Raw genomic sequence first — 22,555 nt, 5'->3', positions numbered from 1 at the left:
TGGTTATAATTTCATTATATATATCGTGCTGTTTCTGAAATGAGTAGAAACTTCTCTTGAGGAAATAAGGATATTGACAGGTGGCAGAGAAATTGCAGACATTATGTAAGGGCATTACAAGGTTAAAATGTTAAAGCAGAGTTAATTTTCATTAAATGATTGTAGAACAAAAAAGTACAATGTTAGCACTTCTACACAATCCAAGAGTTACTAAGAGTAACTAAGTAAATAGAGTTACTAAGTAAATAAAAATATGTCACAGCAGCATCCCTGAAGCACAAGAAGACAGGATTGGATTGGATTGTCCCCACTGCAGTGAAGTCACATAGGGAAAAATGCAACCTTTATTCTTTTTAAAGCACTTTACCATTCCTCCATTCGTTTCTCTGTTTAGTATTATTGACTTACTCAGTATTTTCCTTTTCGTTTTCTGCTATATATGTATTATTTCCCAAGAAGTGAGAACTGTAAGAGGTGAAGTGTAACATGATGAATCTCTGGCGGGTTTGGGGTCCCCAGTCTTCCCTCTGTGTGGTTCCAGCTCTTTCTCCCTCTGTTCTGCAGTGGATCTGCTTGCCCTGCTGAAATGGAAGGCTTACCCAGATCGTGTGATGGATATTCTGGGAAGACTGAGGCACGTCAGTGGCGAGGAAATTGTTAAGGTACTACATGAAATAACAGTCTGTGATAGTGAATTCAGACCCACATTCAGGCTTCTGAATGTTCCCTCTTACTGTGCTTTTTGATTCACACTGTGAATTCTTATTGTGTATGAATTGGGATTGTATTATGATGTGAAACTGAGCAGGAAAATGCATTCCAGGGATTAGTGGTTAGTTAGTCCTTGGGGTCAAAATAGAGCTAATCCCTAGTAAAATTCCCTCAGCCAGCTGTGCTGGGAGTGTTGGGTCCCCAGCACCAGTTGTTCCAGTCTGCAGGCCCACACAGCTGCTGGAGCAGACACAGCCACTGGTAGAGGTGTTTTGGGCAGTCTTACCTGTTCCAGCAGTATTTCCTAAATGACAGTCTGAGACCTGGCCTGGATTTGGTTAGTCCTTTCTAGAGTGGAGAAACAGCTGACTCAGAAAATTTGACCTTCTCAAACAGGCAGTGCAGTCAATTTGCATTGATGTTTTGCAGATATCTTCCAAATGTCCCCATAAAGGACCTTGAAAGCTGAGTTTTGCTCAGGGGCCAGTGAACCATCCTGCACACCCCTTTTCCTATCCCAGCACTGTGAACTGCTGCCTAGAGCACCACTTGCTCTCTAGTGCATCCAACCACCACCACCATTTCTGTCTCCCAGCTCATGATTTCACCATGTTTTGTAACCACTGTTGCTCTACGTGGCAATCCTTGTGTGACCTGAACTTCCTTAGGTCCAAGGAACTTTAAACTGCATTTGAATATTTGTAGTCGCAGCAAAATAACCCTGCATTCCACATATCCCTCTGATAATTTTGGGGGTGCTGAGAACTCTCCCTATTTCTGTAAATTGAGAAGTAAAAGATGATTTGTAACAGCAAACAACCAAGGAAAAGAAACCAAAGTCAAATCCCCTCACTTCATTAGTAATTTATGATTAAAGCCACTTCACTGGAACTCATTTGAATGTTGCCATATCTGGAATGTTAGTCTCCCTGATAGCTTGGTAACAGTAACAGAAGAGCACAAACCCCATCTATATTGCAATTCTTCAAGTATGTCCTGTTTTGAATACTTTGTTTGCAGGGCAGGACAAGTATCTGTTTTTTTTAGAGAAAGACAAAGAAAGATGTGGATTAAATAATTTCGTGGGGAGAAGTAATTGATTCTCTCCATAAATTCAGCTGCCATTTGGCACTGGGATATGAAGAACAGAATGCAGTAATTCAGAAAAAAAGAAGTTTTATCATTCCAGAGACTTCATAAATTGTCATAATTTATTTCTTGTTTTCCACATTATAAATTTAAGTAGAATAGATTAAAAAATCATGAGAAAATGTGCAGTTGATGATCTTGAGCATCCTACTTCACACTCATCCTTTTGGAGACTGTGCTTTCAGGAAGAAAAATCACTGAATTGTCAGTGCTCAGCAAGCTGAGATATTAGGAGAGGAAAGAAACAACTGGCAATATGTAACAGGACCTAATTAATGCTTGTTAGGAAAGCTTTACTTGCTGTCATATAACAAAAGTTTTCAGTATTAAACATAATTTGGAGCACCAGTTAATGTTCTTCCAAGCCTTAAATTTGATGCTGAACAGTCCCTGATACACTCTAATGATACTCTTGTTAGGCAGCACTTTTAGTCAGCTCACAATGAGAGGAACACTCAGTCAAGTTTACAAATCAGCCATGCAGTACATACTCCTTATTTTTTGTTTTTCTGTCATGTTTTGTTTTTTAGAAATACTTCTTGTAAAGAGAAAAAAATCTTCTTAGTAAAAATCAAATTATATGGATGAAACTGAAGTGGTTTGTCCTTGGCAAGTTTTTCACAAAGATACCAACATGTATGAACTAATTAAAGCAGGGGAGAAATAACCTTTTGAGTACAATTTAATTTGAAATTCTTTGTTTGTTTGTGTCATTTTAGTTCCTACAAGATATTCTGGACACGTTGTTTGTAGTTTTGGATGACAACACAGAGAAGTATGGTCTGCTGGTCTTTCAGTCTTTGGTAAGCTCCTGGATTGTTATTTATCTCATGTTCAGTGAGTTTTAAGTTTCTTGTCATCATGTTGCTAGTATTTTACTTCTGTGAAATATAAAACATTCAGCTGGATCCAGCCTTACGTTTTCTGTAATGATCTTGGGTGAGGAGGGCAGGACAACCCCGGCAGATCTGAGGGCAGCAATATCTTCTCTCACTTGGGAGAAGCAAACAATGACATCTAATAACACAGACACTGCTTAAAGGAACTCATATATTTCATTATTCCTTAGCTTGGGTAGCTTGTTTATAGATACTTAGCAACAAAGTGCAGTTTCCTGTAGTGTGGGTTCACTCCTTCATCTCCCACAGGTGTTCATCATAAACCTGCTGCGTGACAGCAAGTACTTCCATTTCCGGCCCGTGATGGACACCTACATCCAGAAGCACTTTGCAGGAGCTCTGGCTTACAAGTAGGTTTCGTTTATCCACCACTGGAATGATGTCACCATCGGAATCACACCCTTCCTTTCAGCAGTGGTTTCCAAAAGTAGAATTGCTCAGCTGGAAGTTTTCCAGCACAGCTGTAGGGAAAAGCTGCCGAGTGTCACCCGAGTGTGGCCAGATTTGGGCATTTCTCTTGCCCTTCTGAACTGGCAAATCTTGCTTTCTCTTTTTTTTTGACTGAAGAGACACTCACTCAGCAACAGTTCATTATCAGTCTGTACTAATGAGCTACCAGGAGCATACACATTCCTTGTCTTAAGGATGTTGGGATACAAGCCTGGAGTGAAAGCTCAAAGAAGTAACTTTAACTTCCTTTTCCAGAGTAGACAGGTTTTCACATAAGATGGTGTTCTGTTTGATTGCAATCTAATGTCAGCAGATCATAAATTTAAATTTCAGTTACTTCGAAGATTCCACCTTATTTTCTAGTATTCAAAGAGTCTTGCATCAGATAATGAGATAGATTTTCTTAAAGCAGTAACAGTTCTCATTCAGGGTGTTGCTTTTCTTTTCTCTTAGACCATTCCCTTTGTATTTTTGAGAATATTTTATCTTTGGCCACAATAAACTATTAAAACCAGCTTATAATTGGTTTTGATTGTTTTAAGCCATTCGCATTTGTGTGTAATTAAAATAAATATAAAATATATTCTGTCAATGGCAGGTACAAACCCATAGATACTATACAACATTAGAAGGCATTCAGAAGATAAAATGGTGTTCTGCTTTGTGTTGTCACCTCTTTCAGACAAAACAAATGATTTTTGTTAGTGATGTCTGAAATAAAACATGGTTTTAATACACCATTATAACAGTCCAGATGGTGGTGTGTGCTTGGGAAAATAGATGTATGTATTTTCTTTGTGATCTTAGTTTCTAAAAACTTAAACGAGAGCTGAAATTTCTTATTACAAAAAGAAGATATATTTTGGTCTTAGAACCATGCCTTTACCAAAGCTGTCTCTTTAATAACATCTTTTTTATGTTGTCTTAGCGTTCCTTATGATCTAAGTCAATTATAGAGAAGAAATTATCTTCTGGGTTTGAAACTTAAATAAATGCAAATATTTACATAAGTTCAGTGTCAAGGACAGCTATAACTGACCACTGAAATGAAGTGAAATGAGGCTGTTTTGTAGATCTCTCCCGACAAGCAAAATGTTTGTTGCCTGTCTGATTTTCAAACAGTGCTGAAGGTTCCTTTTCCCTGTCCAATGCAGGGAGCTGATCCGCTGTTTGAAGTGGTACATGGACCGCTCAGCTGAGCTCGTGCGCCAGGACCACATCCAGGAGGCAATGAGAGTATGTATCCAGTGCAAGTGTTGGCTGGCGGTCCCAGCTGGGACTACAAGCTGTAAATACAATCAAGGGTAGTGTGGCACTGACTTGTTATTTGTTTAACCAGATTTTTTCATGTATATATATATATATGTACCCTCAGTTTTAATTTTAGGGAGAGATTCACTCTTGTGCAGAAAAAAATGGAAGAATCATGTATCCTTAAGTCCTTTTGCAGCCCTGTGGAGAATTTTAGTAGGACTTACATCCATGGCCAGTGCACATACACTCCATTTATGTGGTCTGCCCCATGCCCTTCAAGCAGCAACGTTTTTAAATGTAAAGGTGCTGTGGATCAAAGATTTGCTTTTCGTTTTTGGCTGTGGCACAGCTCCATTGTACTATGGGTTGAAGCTCTGGAGTATTTTAAGCAGCAGATAAATGAGCCTTTAACTGGATGGAGAATTTTTGAATTAGCGCTGCACAGGGCCTGAGCCACAGTTCCATGACAAGAGTACGATCTCACAGGAGGGCACAGCTCCAGGAATGTTTTTGCTGCTATTAGAGAGGAATCAGAGAATAAATCAAGTGTTAGTTTTACCTTGTGTAATTGTAAGCCAGGAAGATGGTGTGTCAAGTACATGAATACAAGGTTCCAAAATTTGCAGGAAGGTGTTTCTCTTTGGTTGAATGTTCTGTCTCTGCTGCTGTCCAAACACTTGGGTCTGGGCACTTGTAGAACTGGTAGCAGTGGCAGCATTGGCACTTGGTTTTTCTCACTTGTCAGTACAAATAGGTGAAGCATCTCCCAGGGGAAGCACAACGTCACTGCCATTGACTCACTTTCCATCCTGTTAGGATCCTACTCAGATTATACAAGGGTATTTAAACCAGTGTTTAATTTGTCCTGTGTAGATATTTACATCTTCTTTGTCATGTTTTTCAACCACAGATTCATAGGGAATGGTAAAAATAGGGCAAAGACATCTTTTCAAGAAATTATTCTTTTTTTCCCCCATCCTTATCCTTCCTCTTTTTTTTTTTTTTAATTGCAAAGAAATCTATTAAAATTATGAGATGAGAGGAAGATCTCTAGCTGGAATGACTTTGAGGAGGTTTTCTTCCCTCTCAAACCACTCATTAGTGCTATATGCAGTGCAGCAAATGGAGATGTAGGATATTGTCCCTATGTGATCTGCATTTTTTGAATGTCATAGCAGTCCTCTTTGGAAATAGTAACAGTATGAATGCTGGAATGTCTCTCAGAAGCTGGGATTAGTCAGCTTACTGTTTGTGAATAAGGCATGTTCTGTCTAGGGATCCAAGGCAGCTCTTTGCCTACTGGGAATCTTGAGGACTTGTAGCTGTTCCTTCCATGAGTGAGGTCAGTTTGAAGACCTGACAGCCCAAGCCTTTCCAAGCACAGGAATTACAATTACCACCAGAGTCTGTGCAGACCTAACAGCACATCCTCCACCGCCCACACTGCTGCCACATCTTATTCAGACAGTTGCCTTTGCAGGTGTATCTTGGAGGCCCAAATTAAGATCTTTATTTTCTTTCTGTTACAGCCAAGTGATTGATTTCATTTCCTTCTTAGTTTCCAGATTTTATTTCAGGCATTTGGAGCAAGTTTGTACCAAACCCATTATCATTGCTAATGTGTCATTACCAGTGCTAAATTCTACTGGGAATTTCTGTGGTCTTTGCTGTGTTCACTACATTCCTTGCATTAGTAGTTCTTATACTAAGAAAACAGGATAGCTCCTGATTCCTTTTTCCCTGAATTAGCTGTTAAGTGCAGTACCCTAAGGCTGGTGTTGAAATATCTCTGCACTCTTTTTTGGCTCTTGACCAGTCTTGCACATTCATGATGGATATGCAGATGTCTCATAGGATTCTGTTTTCCAACCCTGACAGTAGCAAGTGGTGCTCTAGAGTATTTCTAAAATTTCTCACCACCCTCAAGACTGCTCTTAATTCTCAAAAAACTCCTGTGAAACTGTAGCTCCTCTCCTGAGGAACTCTAATGAAAAGGATATCTCTACCTGTGCTAGAACACATTATATCATGCCCCTTTATTATGTCCTATACCAAGCTCCACATAAGCTGCATCTGGGTACAGCTGCCTGTGCCTCCCTGGAGCTTTCTGTAATGAAGTGTCCATGAATGGCTCCACAGCCAGTTTTATTGTCCCTACTAATCATGGCAAAACTTAGGAAGCTTCTCTAGGAGATGCCCTTCCAGCTTCAGTTATCTTCCAGTAGTGGAACCACGGGTGGGTTTTGCCTGGATTGAGGAACCTGCTCACAGGGCATGAACATGCAGACAGACTACTCTTGTGAGGGACCTCCTTTAATTTGATGCTGATTTTTTTATACCATGCCAAACATAAGAGAAGGCTGGAATTTTATTTCAGGGCACTTCTGTGTCTTTAGGCACATACACACATCATGGTTGTGATTTTGTAGGTAGTTAGAGTCAAAGTTATTCCCAGGTGCTGACTGTGCTAACGAGACTGGGTTTGTGTTTTTAGCATCCCAGCCATGTGCCTGCAAACACATGGAGCTTTGCACTTCACTGCCTGTGTGGGCTCATTGTTCAGGTTCTGAGGATGTGCAGAGCCCTGCCATTTCCCCTTCCACAGGGAATTACGGACGTTCATACAGAAATCTTCTGACTCATTGCAAAACATAAGCTTCACATTGAAGTTACGAGCTTTCAGGTTAGAATTATGGTTGTCTGTACCAAAGCTATAAAACAGCTCATGTGAGCACTGACTGTGCTGGATTTGGTGTTAGCACAGAGATGTTAACCTGGAAGAGCTGACTGTGAACCAGCTAGCCTTTGTCTGGAAACCAGCCAGAAATGCAGTTGTTCTTTCCTGATGAAGTTCTTTGGTGTAAGGAAGCTTCACTGGGAGATGATTTAATGCAGAAGTATAAATAATGTACTGCTGAATTGCCAAAGCTCCATGATTTCTGAAAAAGTTAAAAAAAAGGCTGTCAGAGCCAGTGGCATTTTTGAAATCTGTGATTGCTGAATCTCCAGCCTCTTTATTTCCTGTGCTGAATTTTGAGGATATCATCAAACTATGCATCATGATCCAGTTTCCATTGTGAATCATGATAAGCACTAAGGGAGGGAAGTGAAGACCAGTGTCACTGATACTAAGTGCATTTTCATGTTGACAGTTGTGTGCACCAAGTGATCAGAAAGGCCGTGTGGGATGTCACCCTGCAGGGTTGGTGTCTGGGAGAACTGTTGATAGGTTGGTAACTTGTCACAGCTGCACAGAACAGTGTGTTTTCTTCATCGACGTTGATAAGTGCAGTTCTCTATAATGTCATTTACAAAATTTTACAGATGTTTAGGTTGCAAATTCAGATTTACCCTGAACGTGCACAGAACAACTTACCATTCTACCACAAACAAACCCAATGCTAGTCCTGCATCTCTCACACATCGTGTACTGGGTTGAATTCCATCTTGGGTGTGGGTTATTCTCCCTCTGCTGGGTGCTCTCCAGGTTTCATGTGGGATAAAAAAAGGAAGACACCTTAATTTATCACAGTGTGAAGTAAAGAGATGCTCACTGCAGTGCTGCTGCTTGTCCTGTGCTGCCAGAGGGCTTCACGTGCTGCCCTTGTCTCCTATTTCTGCATCTGCATTTATTTCTGTTGTGCATGTGGCTGCCAGAAATAAAGGTGAACGTTGCTGTTGTGTTCAAATTGAAAAGTAGATTTACTTATTTCCAGGTAACCGTTCTGCTGTTCTAATGACAGTTCACTGATTGTAATCTAGATTAGCTAGCTCAAATAATTAATGGTACAATTTGAAAGTAAACTGGAGAACAGCTTCTTCTGTCACTTCAGTCATTGTACCAAGATTTTCCTAAAATTATGTAACTCATATTTGTCTATTTGACTTCAGTGCATAGTTTTTTTGCTAGTAACAGAGATTATTGGTTGAGAATGGGTACTTGCCTATGAGTAGCTCTTCCTTAACTGAATTATATAACTCATAAAACCTGTTTTTCTTTCTCTTTTCTAAAGCTGAAGAATTTAGTAATTATGCACCTAGAATCTTTCCTGGTTCTCTTTAAAGCTCCTTTATTTTTCTTTCTCTCTTTTTCTCTGTCTTAATCTCCTTCCACTCCTGCTCCTTAAGGCCTTGGAATATCTTTTCAAGTTCATTGTCCAATCTCGGATCCTTTACTCCAGAGCTACTTGTGGAATGGAGGAGGAACAGTTCCGCTCCAGCATCCAGGAACTTTTCCAGTCCATCAGATTTGTGCTCAGCTTGGACAGCAGGAGCTCTGAGACTCTCATCTTCACACAGGTTTGCTATTTTTTACACTTCCACTGGCAAACCAAGAGGCAGCTGTTTTCTGCACGGGTAGTAGTTGTGGGCACATGGGGATTAAATGCAGATTAATAGAGTTTTCTCCTCCAGCAAGCTGATGATTCTGGAAAACAGCACAGCCAGTTGAAGGTGTCAGGCAGTAGCTTTGCACAGGTGAGCTGGACTGTGGGCTCTCAAGGGGAAGGTGACTTGTCACATGAGAACACAGTTTTTGCTCTTCACAAAAATAAACTGCATTTTTAAGTCTCATTCACATGTCTGACTGTTGGCCTCAAGAATTTTTAAATCCTTGATTTTAGTAGTTCAAATCAATACTTACAGTCATAGCAGCATCACAGTAGAGAGGTTCAATTGACGTACTCACAGTCAGGTAAACTTAATTCCAGCATACACTAATATTATGGTCAGAATCATGTGCAGCCTGACCACAAGCATGTTGTGATACTCACATTTCATACATCACTTTGAATATGGCCCAGGGGACTTCACAAAGACTTCATATGAGCTTAAGCTACTCCTCAGAGTGAGTGAGGATGGTGCTAAGTTTTGATTCCTATTTTAAAGATCACCGTAGTACATTACATACTTCTGCATTTGAAAGTTCTAAACAGTAATGTCAAATGTGCTGCATGTGCCTCTGCTCAGGTGTCAGAAGGGACCACCTAGAGTTCCCTGGGAACATGAAGGTGGTTTGTCCTCACTAATACAGAATTACAGATGTTTTGAATGCCTGCTGTGGTTTGCTATAGCAGCAGCTGCTGTGAATGGTGCAGCCAGGCAGTGACTCCACTGGTTAGGGAAGCTGCCAGTGCTGTGATCTCTTTCTTAAGGAGCTGCTCTGAAAGCTTTCGAGAACAGCTGCTCTAATCTTTTATTTAATCACCCACTAGTGGGTATGGTAAATGGGCCAGGAACATGAGAAATCAGTGCACAGAATTTTGCAGACAAAGTGATGGTGAATAGAAACAGCATCTTATGATTGTTTTCCAGTTGTGTCGGTCACAAATACAGAGGGAGACTCACTTTGAGGATGGGGGTATTCTCCCTTTTTCTCTTTGTTTCTCTTTATTTATTTTTCCCTTCTTTCTCTCACTATGGTACTTCTTACTTTGGACTTTTGTAATTTATAAAGCCTGTCCTTGTTTAATCTTTGAAAAGTTTGCTTTTTGTTTCCCCCTTGCCACTGTGTTGCCCCTCGATCCCACTTGCCCCATAGGCCTCCCAGCCTGGAGGGCAGGCGAGCGGAGCCGGGACTTGTGCCCCACAAAAATGTGGGGGCACGTCAAGGCCGTCATTTAACTGTGTAAGTAACGACCCCACAGCTGCACAAGTGTTTTGTCATGGATGTTCCCAATTAATCTCTCTTCCCTACCCCAAACCCTCTTTTTCCTGCATATAAATTGGAATCTCACGTTTAAGTGGCTGGTACTTTGAAACTAGGAGATGTGGAGCATTTCAGTATTAATGGAACAGTTTATGGCATCCACACATTGAAAAGACAGTACTGAGGGTGTACACAAGATTCTGTAAGTCAAATTGTTCAGGAGAGCCAAGGATTTGTTTATATTCGATTATTAGTTCTGGAAATCTGGACAACTGGTAAATACCTATAGAAATGCTCGAGGCCCTGGCAAACATAATTTCCCTCACACTTGTGCTCGTCTCCAGGATATTTGAGAGATCTCAGTATAATTCTTTCCAGCAACGAGAGTAAAACTGATTTCCTTCCTTCCAGGCAATTAGTTTGACATGAGTAATGTTCCAGCCTATTTTAGGGTGTTGCACAAAAATGGGCCCTTCAAGGAACTGATGAAATGATGAAACCTCAGGAGAGCTCAGAGCTTCCTGAAGAGATCCCATACATGCCCTCGGATTGCTGCTGGATATACAGAAATCATTCTGCTTTACAAATAATAGCTAGAAAGTTGAGGAAAACTTCTGTAAAGGGGCCAGTATTGTAATTTCACTGGTATTATCCCAAAGGTAAAGATTTGTGACTGTTCCAGCCTTCCAAGAGTACCATGAGCTTTTGAGATGACTCAGACTTGTTGATTTTGTTAGTACATGGTATGTATGTAGCAACAAATAGGTGACAACACCCGGGAGGCTTTGTGGGGGTTTGTGTAATCTGAGCGGATGGTAACAAAATGAGGTGTTGAAAGAGGTAAATTTACATTCAGAATAATTTAATGAGCTCTACAGTGTTAGTTGTAAAAATAACTTAGACTTTGCTCAAACACTGTTAAATAGATTTTGTTGTTGTTTGATGGAAAAGATACTTGGAACACAGACTCGGCAAAGGACGAGGCTGGGTATTATATGGATTAGGGGAGACATGTCAGTATGAGGGAGGTAGAGAAATGTTTATGCAATGGGAAAACAAGTCTGGGAGGAAAAGGAAATACTGAGAATACTGAAGTGGTGAGACTCTGGAAAGGCAAAGCTGAACAGAGATCTGCACAAATTCTGGTACATCTGAACTTCTGCAGAAACTCAGTGTGGTTTGTGTGGAGAACTTTGGGCAGGAGAGGTGGAAATGGCACAAAGGGAAGAGTGGAAGTGGGGCCAGTTCAAGAAAGCAACCATGTAGGAATTGAAGTAGTTATAATGAGGAAGCAGGTATGGACCTTGGCTAGGATACAGAGGAAGAAAGAGAAGAATTATAAAACATTAGAGGTGTGTGGCAGTTTTCTGGTAGGACATCATGTCTGTGCAGCTTCAGCACAGGGCAGTGCATGGAATTTTCCACTCTTGTGAAGAAATTAATTGACAAATGGGAAATAGGAGATGAAGAGGTTTTTGTTGCTGTTGTGCTGGTACTGTTTGCACTTGAGGAAGCACTTCCAAGGATAACTCCAGCTTACTGGAAATATCTGTTACTGCAGGAATCACATGTGCACTCGCATGATGTGATGCCTCCTTCACGTGAAATCACACCCCACCCCCTGTTGCAGAAATCCTGATGTCACATGGCAGTGCTGCTGTGGTTAAGGGTCTGCCAGCATGTTCTTCAGGATATTTTCTGAAGAGTTTTAACTGTCTTGGGTAGTTGCTTAGTACAAAAAATTTGTTTGAAACTCTAATCAGAAGCAAGTGTTGTATTTATTGAAAAAAGTAACTCAACAGAAATGGACTATTTTTGTCCTCTGATACCTCAGTTTTTTCCTGTGTTTTAAGCTGTGTCCTGAAGTGCAGCCTTTGAAGCTGTACCTGTGTGCTCCACTTAAACTGTGAGAGTGTTGCAGCAGCACTTGATGTTTATATACTACGTGTGATTCGTTCACGGCGAACTTTAGGAATCGCAAAAACACGAGCAGCAGCCATAGCAGCCCTTCTGGCAGACCCTTAATTCAGTTTTACTGCCGCTCCCCTCTCACCGCCCCGGCTGCAGTGACAGAGTTCCCGTCCCTCCCCAGGCCGCTCTGCTGAACTCCTTCCCTGCCATCTTTGACGAGCTGCTGCAGATGTTCACGGTGCAGGAGGTGGCCGAGTTCGTGCGGGGCACCCTGGGCAGCATGCCCAGCACTGTGCACATCGGGCAGTCCATGGACGTGGTGAAGCTCCAGTCCATCGCCCGCACCGTCGACAGCCGCCTCTTCTCCTTCTCAGGTGAGGCACCGGCACCCAGGGCCAAGTCCTGCTGCTGACCCAGAGCACAAACACATCGTGTTATTTGGCCAGATCTCACTTGATGCTTTGCATTGCTCTGCTACCGTTTCTATGGATAGGAAGAAAACCTCCTTTCCTTCTTATGCCTGAAGAAACAGGGGGATAGTCATGTGAGAAACCCACCACATTCCTTTAAAGTATCATTAATCTTCACAGTATAACTTCAGTATTTCTTTGGCTCAGCTTTCTAGTAATTCTTTTAAGAACTGAATGAAAAACGGTTGAAGATTGTGAGTTTATTTCACACATAAAAGTGTGAATGAAAGAAGTAATGAAGGTAATAGTGGGAGATAAAAAGCACCGTTGGGTTTATCTTCTCTCAAGTTAGTGCACTCAAATTATTCTTCTCAGTGAGAATGGTAACAGCACAAAATTTTGTTTAAACCATCTATTGTAATTGTTCATTGATATTTTTTTTCTTAAATTTGAAATTATTTTCCTTCTTTCAGAGTCCCGGCGCATCCTGCTACCTGTAGTTCTTCACCACATTCACCTTCACCTACGACAGCAGAAGGAGCTACTTATCTGCTCTGGGATCCTCAGTAGTATCTTCTCCATAATCAAGACCAGTTCTTTGGTAAATCTGCTGCTTGATTTTATTTTTTTTTTTTAATTCCACCACTGATTTAGTAAAATGAAGACTGAGATATTTTTATAGGTTAATACAGGTTTTTCGAAGAAACTTTTAAAAACAAAATTCTGCTAACTGTCAGCAGGAGAACATTTGAAATGAGGGTCTGGATCTGTGTGTGTGACTCAGAGGATTTTGATTACACAGGGTTCTTGCTCTTAAAAGGAGAAAAACGCACACGCATTCACCAGGTTTGACACTGTTTAATTTTCTTCATCCAAGCCCAGAACTTCGATGTCAGTGGAGTTTAAAAGCTCTACACAGCTCGAGGACTTGCAGTTCTGCAAGAGACAGTAACTAGCACTTTGTGATTCACATTAAGAGAATACTCTGAAATTATCCAATCAATGAAATCCCACTTAGTTCTGGAAATTGCTGCTGAGTTTAAACGCCCAGCTTTGATGGTCATAATACTCTGATCTCAAATGGTAACCAGATCATTTAAAGCAATGCTCACAAAGAGGGGCTGAGGAAAGTTCCCCAACTGACTCTAGAGTAGGAAGCTCGTGGTGCTAAATATAATTCAATGTGTATTTCCAATTACAAGTCATGATTCTGTGTGAAAGGAATGAGATGGAAGGTATCATGAAAATCAGCTAAAATAATACTGCCATGGAATAAAGGTTCCTGAACATAATTTGATCCCATTGTGGTTCTAGACCTTTGATTATAGGTTTACCTTTATGGCTGTGACCATGAATGTTTCCATCAGAGAGTGTCGAGGTAACGCACACACGCGCTGGCAGAACAACAGGATCCGGGACCACTGAGGGATTTGGTTGCACTTTGAGCCTCTCTTACAGAGCTCTCTATCCAGACGAGCTTGTGGTATAGCTGACTCAGCAGAATTGTCTTTGCCAGTTCCATTCTCCCCAGTTTCTAACTGTCTGTTTGCTCACCACCTGCTGTAGGAGGGAGATGTCGTGGAGGAGGTTGAGATGATGGTGGAGAGCCTCCTGGACGTGCTTTTACAAACTCTACTTACAATCATGAGTAAATCGCAGTCTCAGGAGGCGGTAAGAGGGCAGCGCTGCCCGCAGTGCACAGCAGAAATCACTGTTAGTAACTAACAATCAGTTTCTATTTCCTGCTTCTCTAACCTCTGGTTCAGTCCCTCACCACCACTGGCACCTCATCATCATCCCTGCTGCATGAACACCCGGGCTTTGGCTCTTTCCCTTAATAAGCCACAAACCCGTTCCTTCCTCCATGCACTGCAGGAAGCAGTGGAGCTCAGGAAGCTTTTGTGCCTTTCCAGGTTATTTTCTTGTGTGTCTTTGCAGCTCTGTTTGAGAGTTATTAATTAAAACTTGAGGCCTTGGGGAGCTGCCTTGAGCTTCACCCCTAAGAAGATGTCACCAAGGGCTAGATGAGCATGAGGCCGTGATTCCCAAGACTGAGAATGTGATAATGCTCAGTGATTGTCCCTTTGCTAAAACACCCTGGAGACCTTCTGTCCAGGGTCCCAGAGTATTTTATCTATTATACTTTTTCCAAAGAAATTAAGAGATCCTAAGTCAAGTGAACTGTTGAGCTTGGTGGGGAAAGAGGGAGTGTCCAGGCTGTGTCCAGGCTGCCAGCATAAGCCACAGGGAAGAAATTTTTCTTTGCTGTGCAACGGAAGAGAAGAAAAGGAATAGAATTTTACCATTCAGCTTTCTTCTTTTCTGGATTTGTGCCCTTTCCTATTCTAGCCTATTTCAGTCTATTTTTGCTTGTCGGAGTCTCTAATGCAGCTTTTGCACATTGTGGGATGTTGAGCTGCTGTTCAGAACATCCTTTTTTTAGACTTGCTTTTTTGTCAAGTGGCTGAAGGCTCAGCGGTGCTGCTGGGGGCAGATGTGCACTAAGGTACCCTTCTCACACAAGGCTGTATCTTCCCTTGTTAGCTCAGATGATGAGATGTTCTTTGATACAGAACAAGAAAGGGGCTGACTTGCAAATGTCCAGTAACCTCTCAGATTCCCTTTACTCCTGCCATTTGACTTACTGCTGTTTACCACATGCCACCTCACAGAGAAAAGCACACCTTTCTTCCTAATGAAGTTCAGCCCCGTAAAGTTTATTGGAACAACCTTTATCAAAACTTCTGGGTAGATGCTTGAGTCAATTAGAAGGGAAAAAAAAAAAAAGAATGGGCAGTCCCAAGTCTAAAATCCCCTCGTATTTGTTCCTGAATTTACACATCACAGCACAGTGATATGTGGATTCTTACTAGATACTGCTCAGAATGTTGTCTGTATATTTTACAAATTAGTTGCTCATTGTTGCAGAAAAAAACAGTGTTGTGCAAGGGACTGGCAGTCAAAACGCCCAGTACTGATGTTCTTGGCACTGCCTTGCTTTGTTCTCTTGGACAGATTGCTTAACTTCTCTGTGCTTTGCTTTCAGATTTGTAAAATGGGGGAGCTCCTCTTTGGAAAACACTTTGGGATGCTGTGGTAACTGGTTAGGGGGCATCTGCTTTGCAGGGCAGAAATGTAATTGTAGCTCATGTGGGCTTATCCACACCGTACTCAGGGTATCTGACTGCAATCCTGTCAGTACTGCAGCTATGACAGCACAGAACTTGGTGAACACTAATAAGCCATATATTTACGAGATTCCAGACACCTTCTGTAGCCCAGCATGATCCCAAGCTGTCACTGCTACACTGGTCTGAGAGTCTGAGCCAATTAGTCCCAATAATTCCTGGTATGTCGGCATGAGCTGCAGTCACACCTCTGATAGACACTGGTTATTAAGTGCCTGAAAAAGGTGATTGTCACAACCTGCATGCTTGGAGGGTGATTCATTCACATCTGTATTAATAATACAAAATTATTTTTGATAAGACTGCAACACTGGTTAAAAAACCTTTAAAACTGGTATCTGTGGAGGAGCCTCTGAGAGGTGTATTCCTGTGTATTAACAGTAATTGAGAAACTGTTAACCTGCAATACTTTTAATCTCTGCATGACAGCTTTCCCCTCATAGGCATTGGGGCCATTTCAGACCCCTCCCTTTATACCTTCCCCCCGGGTTAAGTTTTTTATTTATGAAATTTCAAGATTGTCTGAATCAAAGAGTTTCTCATTTGGTCAACAGGGAGAATATGTCTCCTGCCTTTTATCTTTGCTTCGTCAGATGTCAGACACTCACTTCCAGCACTTACTGGACAACTTCCAAAGCAAGGATGAACTGAAGGTACACCAGGATACCATGTTTGTAGGGCGATTCCCTCAGAATGGGAGAGCAGAGGGGAATCTCTCCCCCATCACTTGCTCTGCTAATCATTCCCATCCACTGGCACTCTGTTCAGGGATCTTCCTTTCACTTTTGTAATCAGAGGTGTTGTGTTGCAAAAAACATTTAAGACCACAGGGCACCGAATTAGCTTTAAAACAGCAAATAAAGTCCCCAGATAGATGTTGTTTGACATAAAGGATATTGTAATTGTACCATATAAAGCACACTCAGAGGAACAGGGCTTTTTTTAATCCTGTGAATGTGAAGTCAGTTGTTGTAAAGCATTTTACTAGATGTTCAATATGCATTGGAGCTTTCTCACAAAGAGCATTGATTTTATGCCAAAAGAGAATTTCAGGCCTTTTGGGGGATACAAATGTCTCTAGCAGATGAAATCTTTTTTGGGAAAGCAGTAACCTTACCACTCCACTTGCTGCACCCTTCTTTGTGAACATTAACTTAAATTAGGGCTCTCCAGGAACAGCAGGGGTTGAGGAGGGGTGCAAACCTCGCTGGTGGCTTTTTGCCTCTGACATTTTGAAATGGCACATCTCACAAAAGCAGAAACTTTTTACCTCAGGTTCCATTGGGAGGAGGAGTATCTCCAATGACAGCCTGTTTAAAAGACAGAATAATCTTATAAATAAAGACAAGCTTTTATGTAAAATGCTTTTGGTTAGCATGGCACTCACTAAAATATACACAACAAGAACAATGTGATGTGGCAGGAACTTCTGTTGCCTTAAGAAATGAAATGGAGAAACAGTGAGGAGTGCTTTCTGAATAGGCTTTCAGCTTCTAAATGTGTGTATATAGGGAGGCTGAATAAATCAGGGAGATGAATTTGGGATGATAAAATTCTTACCTTTAGGTCGCAGGAATGAGTGTATCTGAGGTTGATAGTTGTCTGAGATTACTACCTTTCTGCTAACTTTCAAATGGTTCACAGGAAAATGATTTGGTAAATTAATTCCTATTACATTTTAATATTTATTTAAAAAGCTATCTAAACTATAGTTCTTATGTCAGACCCATGAAAAAGTTCATTGAACTGAAATTTGTCTTTATGCCCATAAGAACAAACACTGTTGCATCTCTGATAATCTGAGGGTCTGTTCCAGGAGAGGAACGAAGGCTGAAGATTTTATATCCAAATGTTTTTTCAGCTCTCAGTTGACCTAATAAAATATATTGCTTTTTTTTCCCCCTTCAAATATTGCTATAATAATATTTTCAGTGTTTTTTCTGGCATGGAAAGGGTTTATGTTCACTTATCACTGTTACACAAAGGGCAAAATAAGGCCAAAAGTCAAGGACCTTCTAATGCTTCACTCCATGCTCAGTTACAGCAGGATATTAATCACACACCCCCCGTTAAGGCATAATGGTAGGATGGTTTTGATGAAATCCTGTGCTGTTACTTTCTGTGCCATCTTGATTTTATGTGGAAATAAAACAATAAAATCATAATTTGCGAAAATTTGGCATGTTTAATCCTCACTGTTGTTCTGTACAGACATAGAGGTGCAGGTAGTCAAAAACCAGAAATGTCTTCAGGTTTAGGGATTTTTTTGGAAAGCAAATATTCACCTGAATGTGTTTAAGAGCTCTTTGCTGCTGCATGTTGCCAGAAATGGGGTTTTCAGTTACTATTTTAAAAAGAGTGTGTAGGAGTTTTATTGGGCTTGGGTGTGTGGTTTGTTCTCTAATTTGTGACGTAAGTGCAAAGAGATTTGGACAGATGAATTAATTAAATGAATGCATAAATAAGTGATCATGAGTCCAGTATATTTGAAAATAGCTGCAAATTGACACTGGAACTCTCTGTGATAATGTGAGAAGTCATATACAATTATGCACATAGGAGGATTTTCATCTTACTGTAGAAGTTAAGATTTAAAAGAAGTTGCAACTTGTTCGGTACGTATTAGATGCAAACAAAAGGAATAGAGCCATATCCAAAAACATGTTGCTTCCATTTTCCAGCTGAATGGCCTTGCAACACAAAGCTCAAGTGGAACACACTTAGTTGAATTGCCTTTCTTGTAGTCAAGAAAACAGATTAATCTGCAGCTGCTGGGGATGTTTAATTTTTTTCCCCTGTGTGACAGGAGTTCCTCCTGAAGATTTTCTGTGTGTTTCGGAACCTGATGAAGATGAGTGTCTTTCCTCGAGACTGGATGGTGATGAGGTTGCTCACTAGCAAGTAAGTAGAGAAGCAGGTGCAAAGTGTTGACATTCTGTGTCACAATTCAGGCAGTTAAAACCTGTGATGCTGTGTTTCATCAGGCTGGGACCAAGACAGGAATTCTGTAGTGCTCATCCTCGTTCTGCTGTTATTTTAACACTCTGGACCAAACCTCTGTGTTTGTTCTGTTTGTTAAATGTCGCTGTTGGAACGGACATGACACTGAAATCCACTAGAAAGGTTTATTGAAGAGAAGAAAGCACCAGCTTGCACTTTTACAGCTCCTTTTATACATTTCTTAGCACAGGTATTCTTTACAGATAGGTTAATTTCAAACACAGCAACACAATCTCATGGCTGATAGGTTGACTCTGTCAGTTTTACTTTCCCACAGTCTCTCTGCACATCTGTTCTGTTATCTTTTATGTTTACATCTTGCTCAGTCACTTTATCCAAAACAAGTTCTTGTTTCTCACGGACAGCTTTCCTCCTGGTGCTTTTCCCTTCTTTCAGGGTACATCGATATGTTGTCAGGGCTAATGCCTTCATTCTCAATCATATTCTCATTCCATGTTAGGGTCTCGGTCCAGCCGAAATTCCCCACAGTTAAACTCTACCAGTGTTCACAGACATCAAAGAGTTGGAAGTTCAAAGCCAAAGATGAGGGAGCTGCCTTGAGAGTGAGCTGCCCACACCAAAGGCTGCTACCAGGCCTCTCCCTCCCCTGCTCCGGGAATCATTGCATTGAACATCTGTGCCTTCCCATAAACATCACCCCTGAACCGACCTGGAGGGAGGACTCAGGTATTTTGGGAAGGGAGGAGCAGACCCCAGCGATGGCACCAGAGCATTACACACAGAGATACTTCTCAATGCAGTTGTTATCTCCCATTTTAACGCTTCGTTTTGTCTCAGTTTGCTTGTGATGGGTTAAGCTCTGTGCTGTTGGGCTTGGCAGCAGTGCTCCACACAGGGTGGCTGGAATTATTTAGTAGTCTCCTTAGCTAAACTGGCTGTGGAATTACCACTGACTGAAAGACAACCAGAGGGTTCCCATTACAAGGAAACACCGTGGAAGTGTTCCTAAGGGCTGCCTGCTCAGCTGAGCTGAATGCTCTGAGTCCACCCTGCTAATGAGAAGTGAAAGAAGTGCATTGCAGTATTTCAAGCGTAAAGACTCCGTGAAGTTCTGTAGGAAAAGAAAAGCCCACGTGAGAGAGCAGCTCCCTCAGATGCTGCAGGTTATCCCTTCCTTTTGGTGTTATTTTGCCACAAACCTTTACACTCACAGGTATATTTAGAAGTGTTACTGGAGTATTGCTTGCATGTGAATCAGATGTGCTCGCTTTTTTGATACTATTGCTGCCTTATCTACATGGTATTTATTAATTTCTGAATTTATCACATGCCTTGATTGCCTTTCACTAAGGTGTATTTAGCCACCAACAAAAAAACCCCACAGGATCAAAAATTGGCAAAATACAAATATCTTGAGTTGAATGTGAGGCCAGACAAAGGACCATTGTATAGCAAAGAACAAAGGTAGCTCAGACTTTTTGAGTTGCTCTTCTCTGGGGAAAAAAATAAATCTTTCTGCGTAAAATGAGAAGGAGTGTCTTCTTCCATTTCGTTGGAGGTCATAGGGCCCAGCCATGCAAAATAGACGGGATTTTAAATGCTACTGTGTGAATTTCAAAAGTTACAATTATGGTGAAGGTTCTTAATTTTGTATGTTCATTAAAGCACAGAAAGAAAGGTGATTTCTGTGCAAATCTCACAGTGATTACAAAAAGAATGCTCATCTCTGTACCTAAAGTTAAACCAGCACCACCAACCACTGTAAAATGTTGTACTCCAGATTCAAATGTTCTCTTTTTGTTTTCTTCTCTTTGTTTTTGCCTGCAGTATCATAGTTACAACAGTTCAGTACCTGTCTTCTGCGCTGCATAAGAATTTCACAGAAACAGACTTCGATTTTAAAGTAAGAATTGATTCTCAGAAAACGTTCTGACATCGTTTTAAACCAGCAGCAATAAAGGAGCAAGAGCTGCTCTCTGCATTGCAGTGTTTATCTGGGTGTCTGTGAGGAAGATGACCCGCTAAAGGACAGGGGTGGGAATCTGCTGTGGAATGCAGGGGAAGTAGAACAGATACAGAGTGAGATGAAATCAGGGAGATTGAGCCCTTTGTAAAGGCAGTGGAGCTAATGGAATGTGCTGGCTTCCAGACTGATGGCTGATGGAATGTAAACTCAGGCAATGCTCCTCCTGAAGTTGGGGTATTAATGGTCTTCCTCTCCCAAAGGTCTCTCATTCTGGCTGCTGACATCAAAAGGGGAGGAACACGGGATCTGAGACAGTGTTGTCCCTGTGTCTGATGTAGTTGAAGATGGGCAGCAAGTTAGTAGGGCAAAGCTGCCAGAATGTCCCTGGGGACATGCGCACACAGGAGGGCTCAAGTTTTTTAAGTTCTTAGTAGGTTTTAAATAATCCATTAATATCCTTAAGAGTTTAGTATCTCCACTGTAAGATACATAGTGATTAAGTTAAGTCTTGATTACAAAAAGGATCCTATGTCTTTCTACACTTGTTTAAAGCTTAGTCCTTGGAGTGTGATGTTACAAAATTCTTTCCCTTGTCACAGGTCTGGAACTCTTATTTCAGCCTGGCAGTTTTGTTTATAAACCAGCCAAGTCTCCAACTAGAGAGTGCCACACCTGCCAAGAGGAAGAAGATTCTGGATAAGTAAGGACATGTTTTGTTGGGTCCCCACCTCAAAAAAGAGACTTCTTTTTCTGGGATTTATTATGGTACTTAGGAGTGGAAGTGCCTGGGCAATAAATAAGTAGATCTCCTAATACAGTGTTCAGTCAAGTTGTTTGGTATTTTATGTTGACATAGATGTGAACTGAATTTTTTTTTTAACAATTGGATTTTTTTTTGTTCACATCACTGCCTTGCCAGTTTTTGTTCCATGGGCAGTTGTGTCTCTCTTCTCTTTCAGATATGGTGATATGAGAGTGATGATGGCATATGAGCTCTTCAGCATGTGGCAGAACCTGGGTATGTCTCTCCCTCCTCTGACCTGACAACCAAAGCCAAAGAAGCCCCCATTCCCCCATTTCTGTTGGATTTTTCTTTTCTTTTTTTTAACTTTTTGTAGCATTACAGAACACTTTGTTTCTCTGAAGAGGTGTAAAACCAGGAAGGACTTCTCTTCTCCCACCAAAACTGTTCAGCACTGTCCATCATACTTTTTTATTTGAAATAATACATTCTTAGGAATTTGAATGCTTTCTTCTCAGATGTGACAGTGGCAGGGAATTTTTCACAGCTGTAACCAACTTTATAATTTTTTAGATGATTCAAAATTATAGACCCACAGAATCCTTTAGGTTGGAAAAGACACTTTTAAGGTCATCAAGTCCTGTCATTAACCCAACACTGCCAAGTGCATGACTAAGCCACAGCTGTGTGTGTTTGATAATAAAGCCCAGCAGTGGCATACAGTAAAGCTGCTTTTTTTTGGTGTCTTCAGGTATTTAGTATGCATAACAAATTCTATGTTACTACTTTAAAAATTAAAAAAAAAAAAGAACAGGTGAATCATTAAGAGGGCAAAGGAATGATACAATTCAAAATGGATAACTTGATAATGTGGCTACAATATATTAAAAAAGCCAGAAATGAACATTTCATGTGTAGGAATGCAGGTAGGAGTGCTGTTCAAGAAAACAAAGACTACAAATGTATCATGCTGGTAGTCAGCTGAAGGGGAGCTACCTGTAAAATGCCACTGTAATCTTTGAGAAAATCTGCAAGAATTTGAGTAAGAGAAGAGAATAACGTTAGTGCCACAGTTTTTTTCATAAGTGTACTTGATTCTAGATGAGTTTCCCTGGCCCTGCCTTCTACAGCTTAAAAAAACAACCAAACACAAAAACAAAGCCAACTCAAAAGGAAGGCAAGTTGGGCAGAGTTCAAACAGCAACCAGGAAGAAGACTATGGAAGCAAGAAAATGCCTTATTCTGTGATGATGAATAAGGCTGGTCT

At 41.0% G+C, this 22,555-nt stretch overlaps 1 protein-coding gene across 3 annotated transcripts in view; it reads left to right on the top strand.

The window, feature by feature from the left end:
- DOCK3 (dedicator of cytokinesis 3) overlaps positions 1-22,555 on the top strand; it is a 123,485-nt gene that overhangs the window by 59,768 nt on the left and 41,162 nt on the right. For all 3 annotated transcript variants that reach the window (XM_017819956.1, XM_017819957.1, XM_017819955.1), the window contains exons 13-25: positions 565-662; positions 2,580-2,663; positions 3,009-3,109; positions 4,364-4,445; positions 8,592-8,762; positions 12,203-12,395; positions 12,905-13,032; positions 13,998-14,144; positions 16,174-16,272; positions 18,426-18,520; positions 20,408-20,483; positions 21,146-21,246; positions 21,506-21,564. In XM_017819956.1, the coding sequence (XP_017675445.1) occupies positions 565-662; positions 2,580-2,663; positions 3,009-3,109; positions 4,364-4,445; positions 8,592-8,762; positions 12,203-12,395; positions 12,905-13,032; positions 13,998-14,144; positions 16,174-16,272; positions 18,426-18,520; positions 20,408-20,483; positions 21,146-21,246; positions 21,506-21,564 (1,434 nt within the window). The remainder of the gene's footprint in view (positions 1-564; positions 663-2,579; positions 2,664-3,008; positions 3,110-4,363; positions 4,446-8,591; positions 8,763-12,202; positions 12,396-12,904; positions 13,033-13,997; positions 14,145-16,173; positions 16,273-18,425; positions 18,521-20,407; positions 20,484-21,145; positions 21,247-21,505; positions 21,565-22,555) is intronic.

The sequence above is a fragment of the Lepidothrix coronata genome, unplaced genomic scaffold (assembly GCF_001604755.1).
Source record: "Lepidothrix coronata isolate B3197 unplaced genomic scaffold, Lepidothrix_coronata-1.0 Scaffold78, whole genome shotgun sequence".
NCBI classification, from domain to species: domain Eukaryota; kingdom Metazoa; phylum Chordata; class Aves; order Passeriformes; family Pipridae; genus Lepidothrix; species Lepidothrix coronata.
This window is presented reverse-complemented; position numbering and strand designations above follow the sequence as displayed.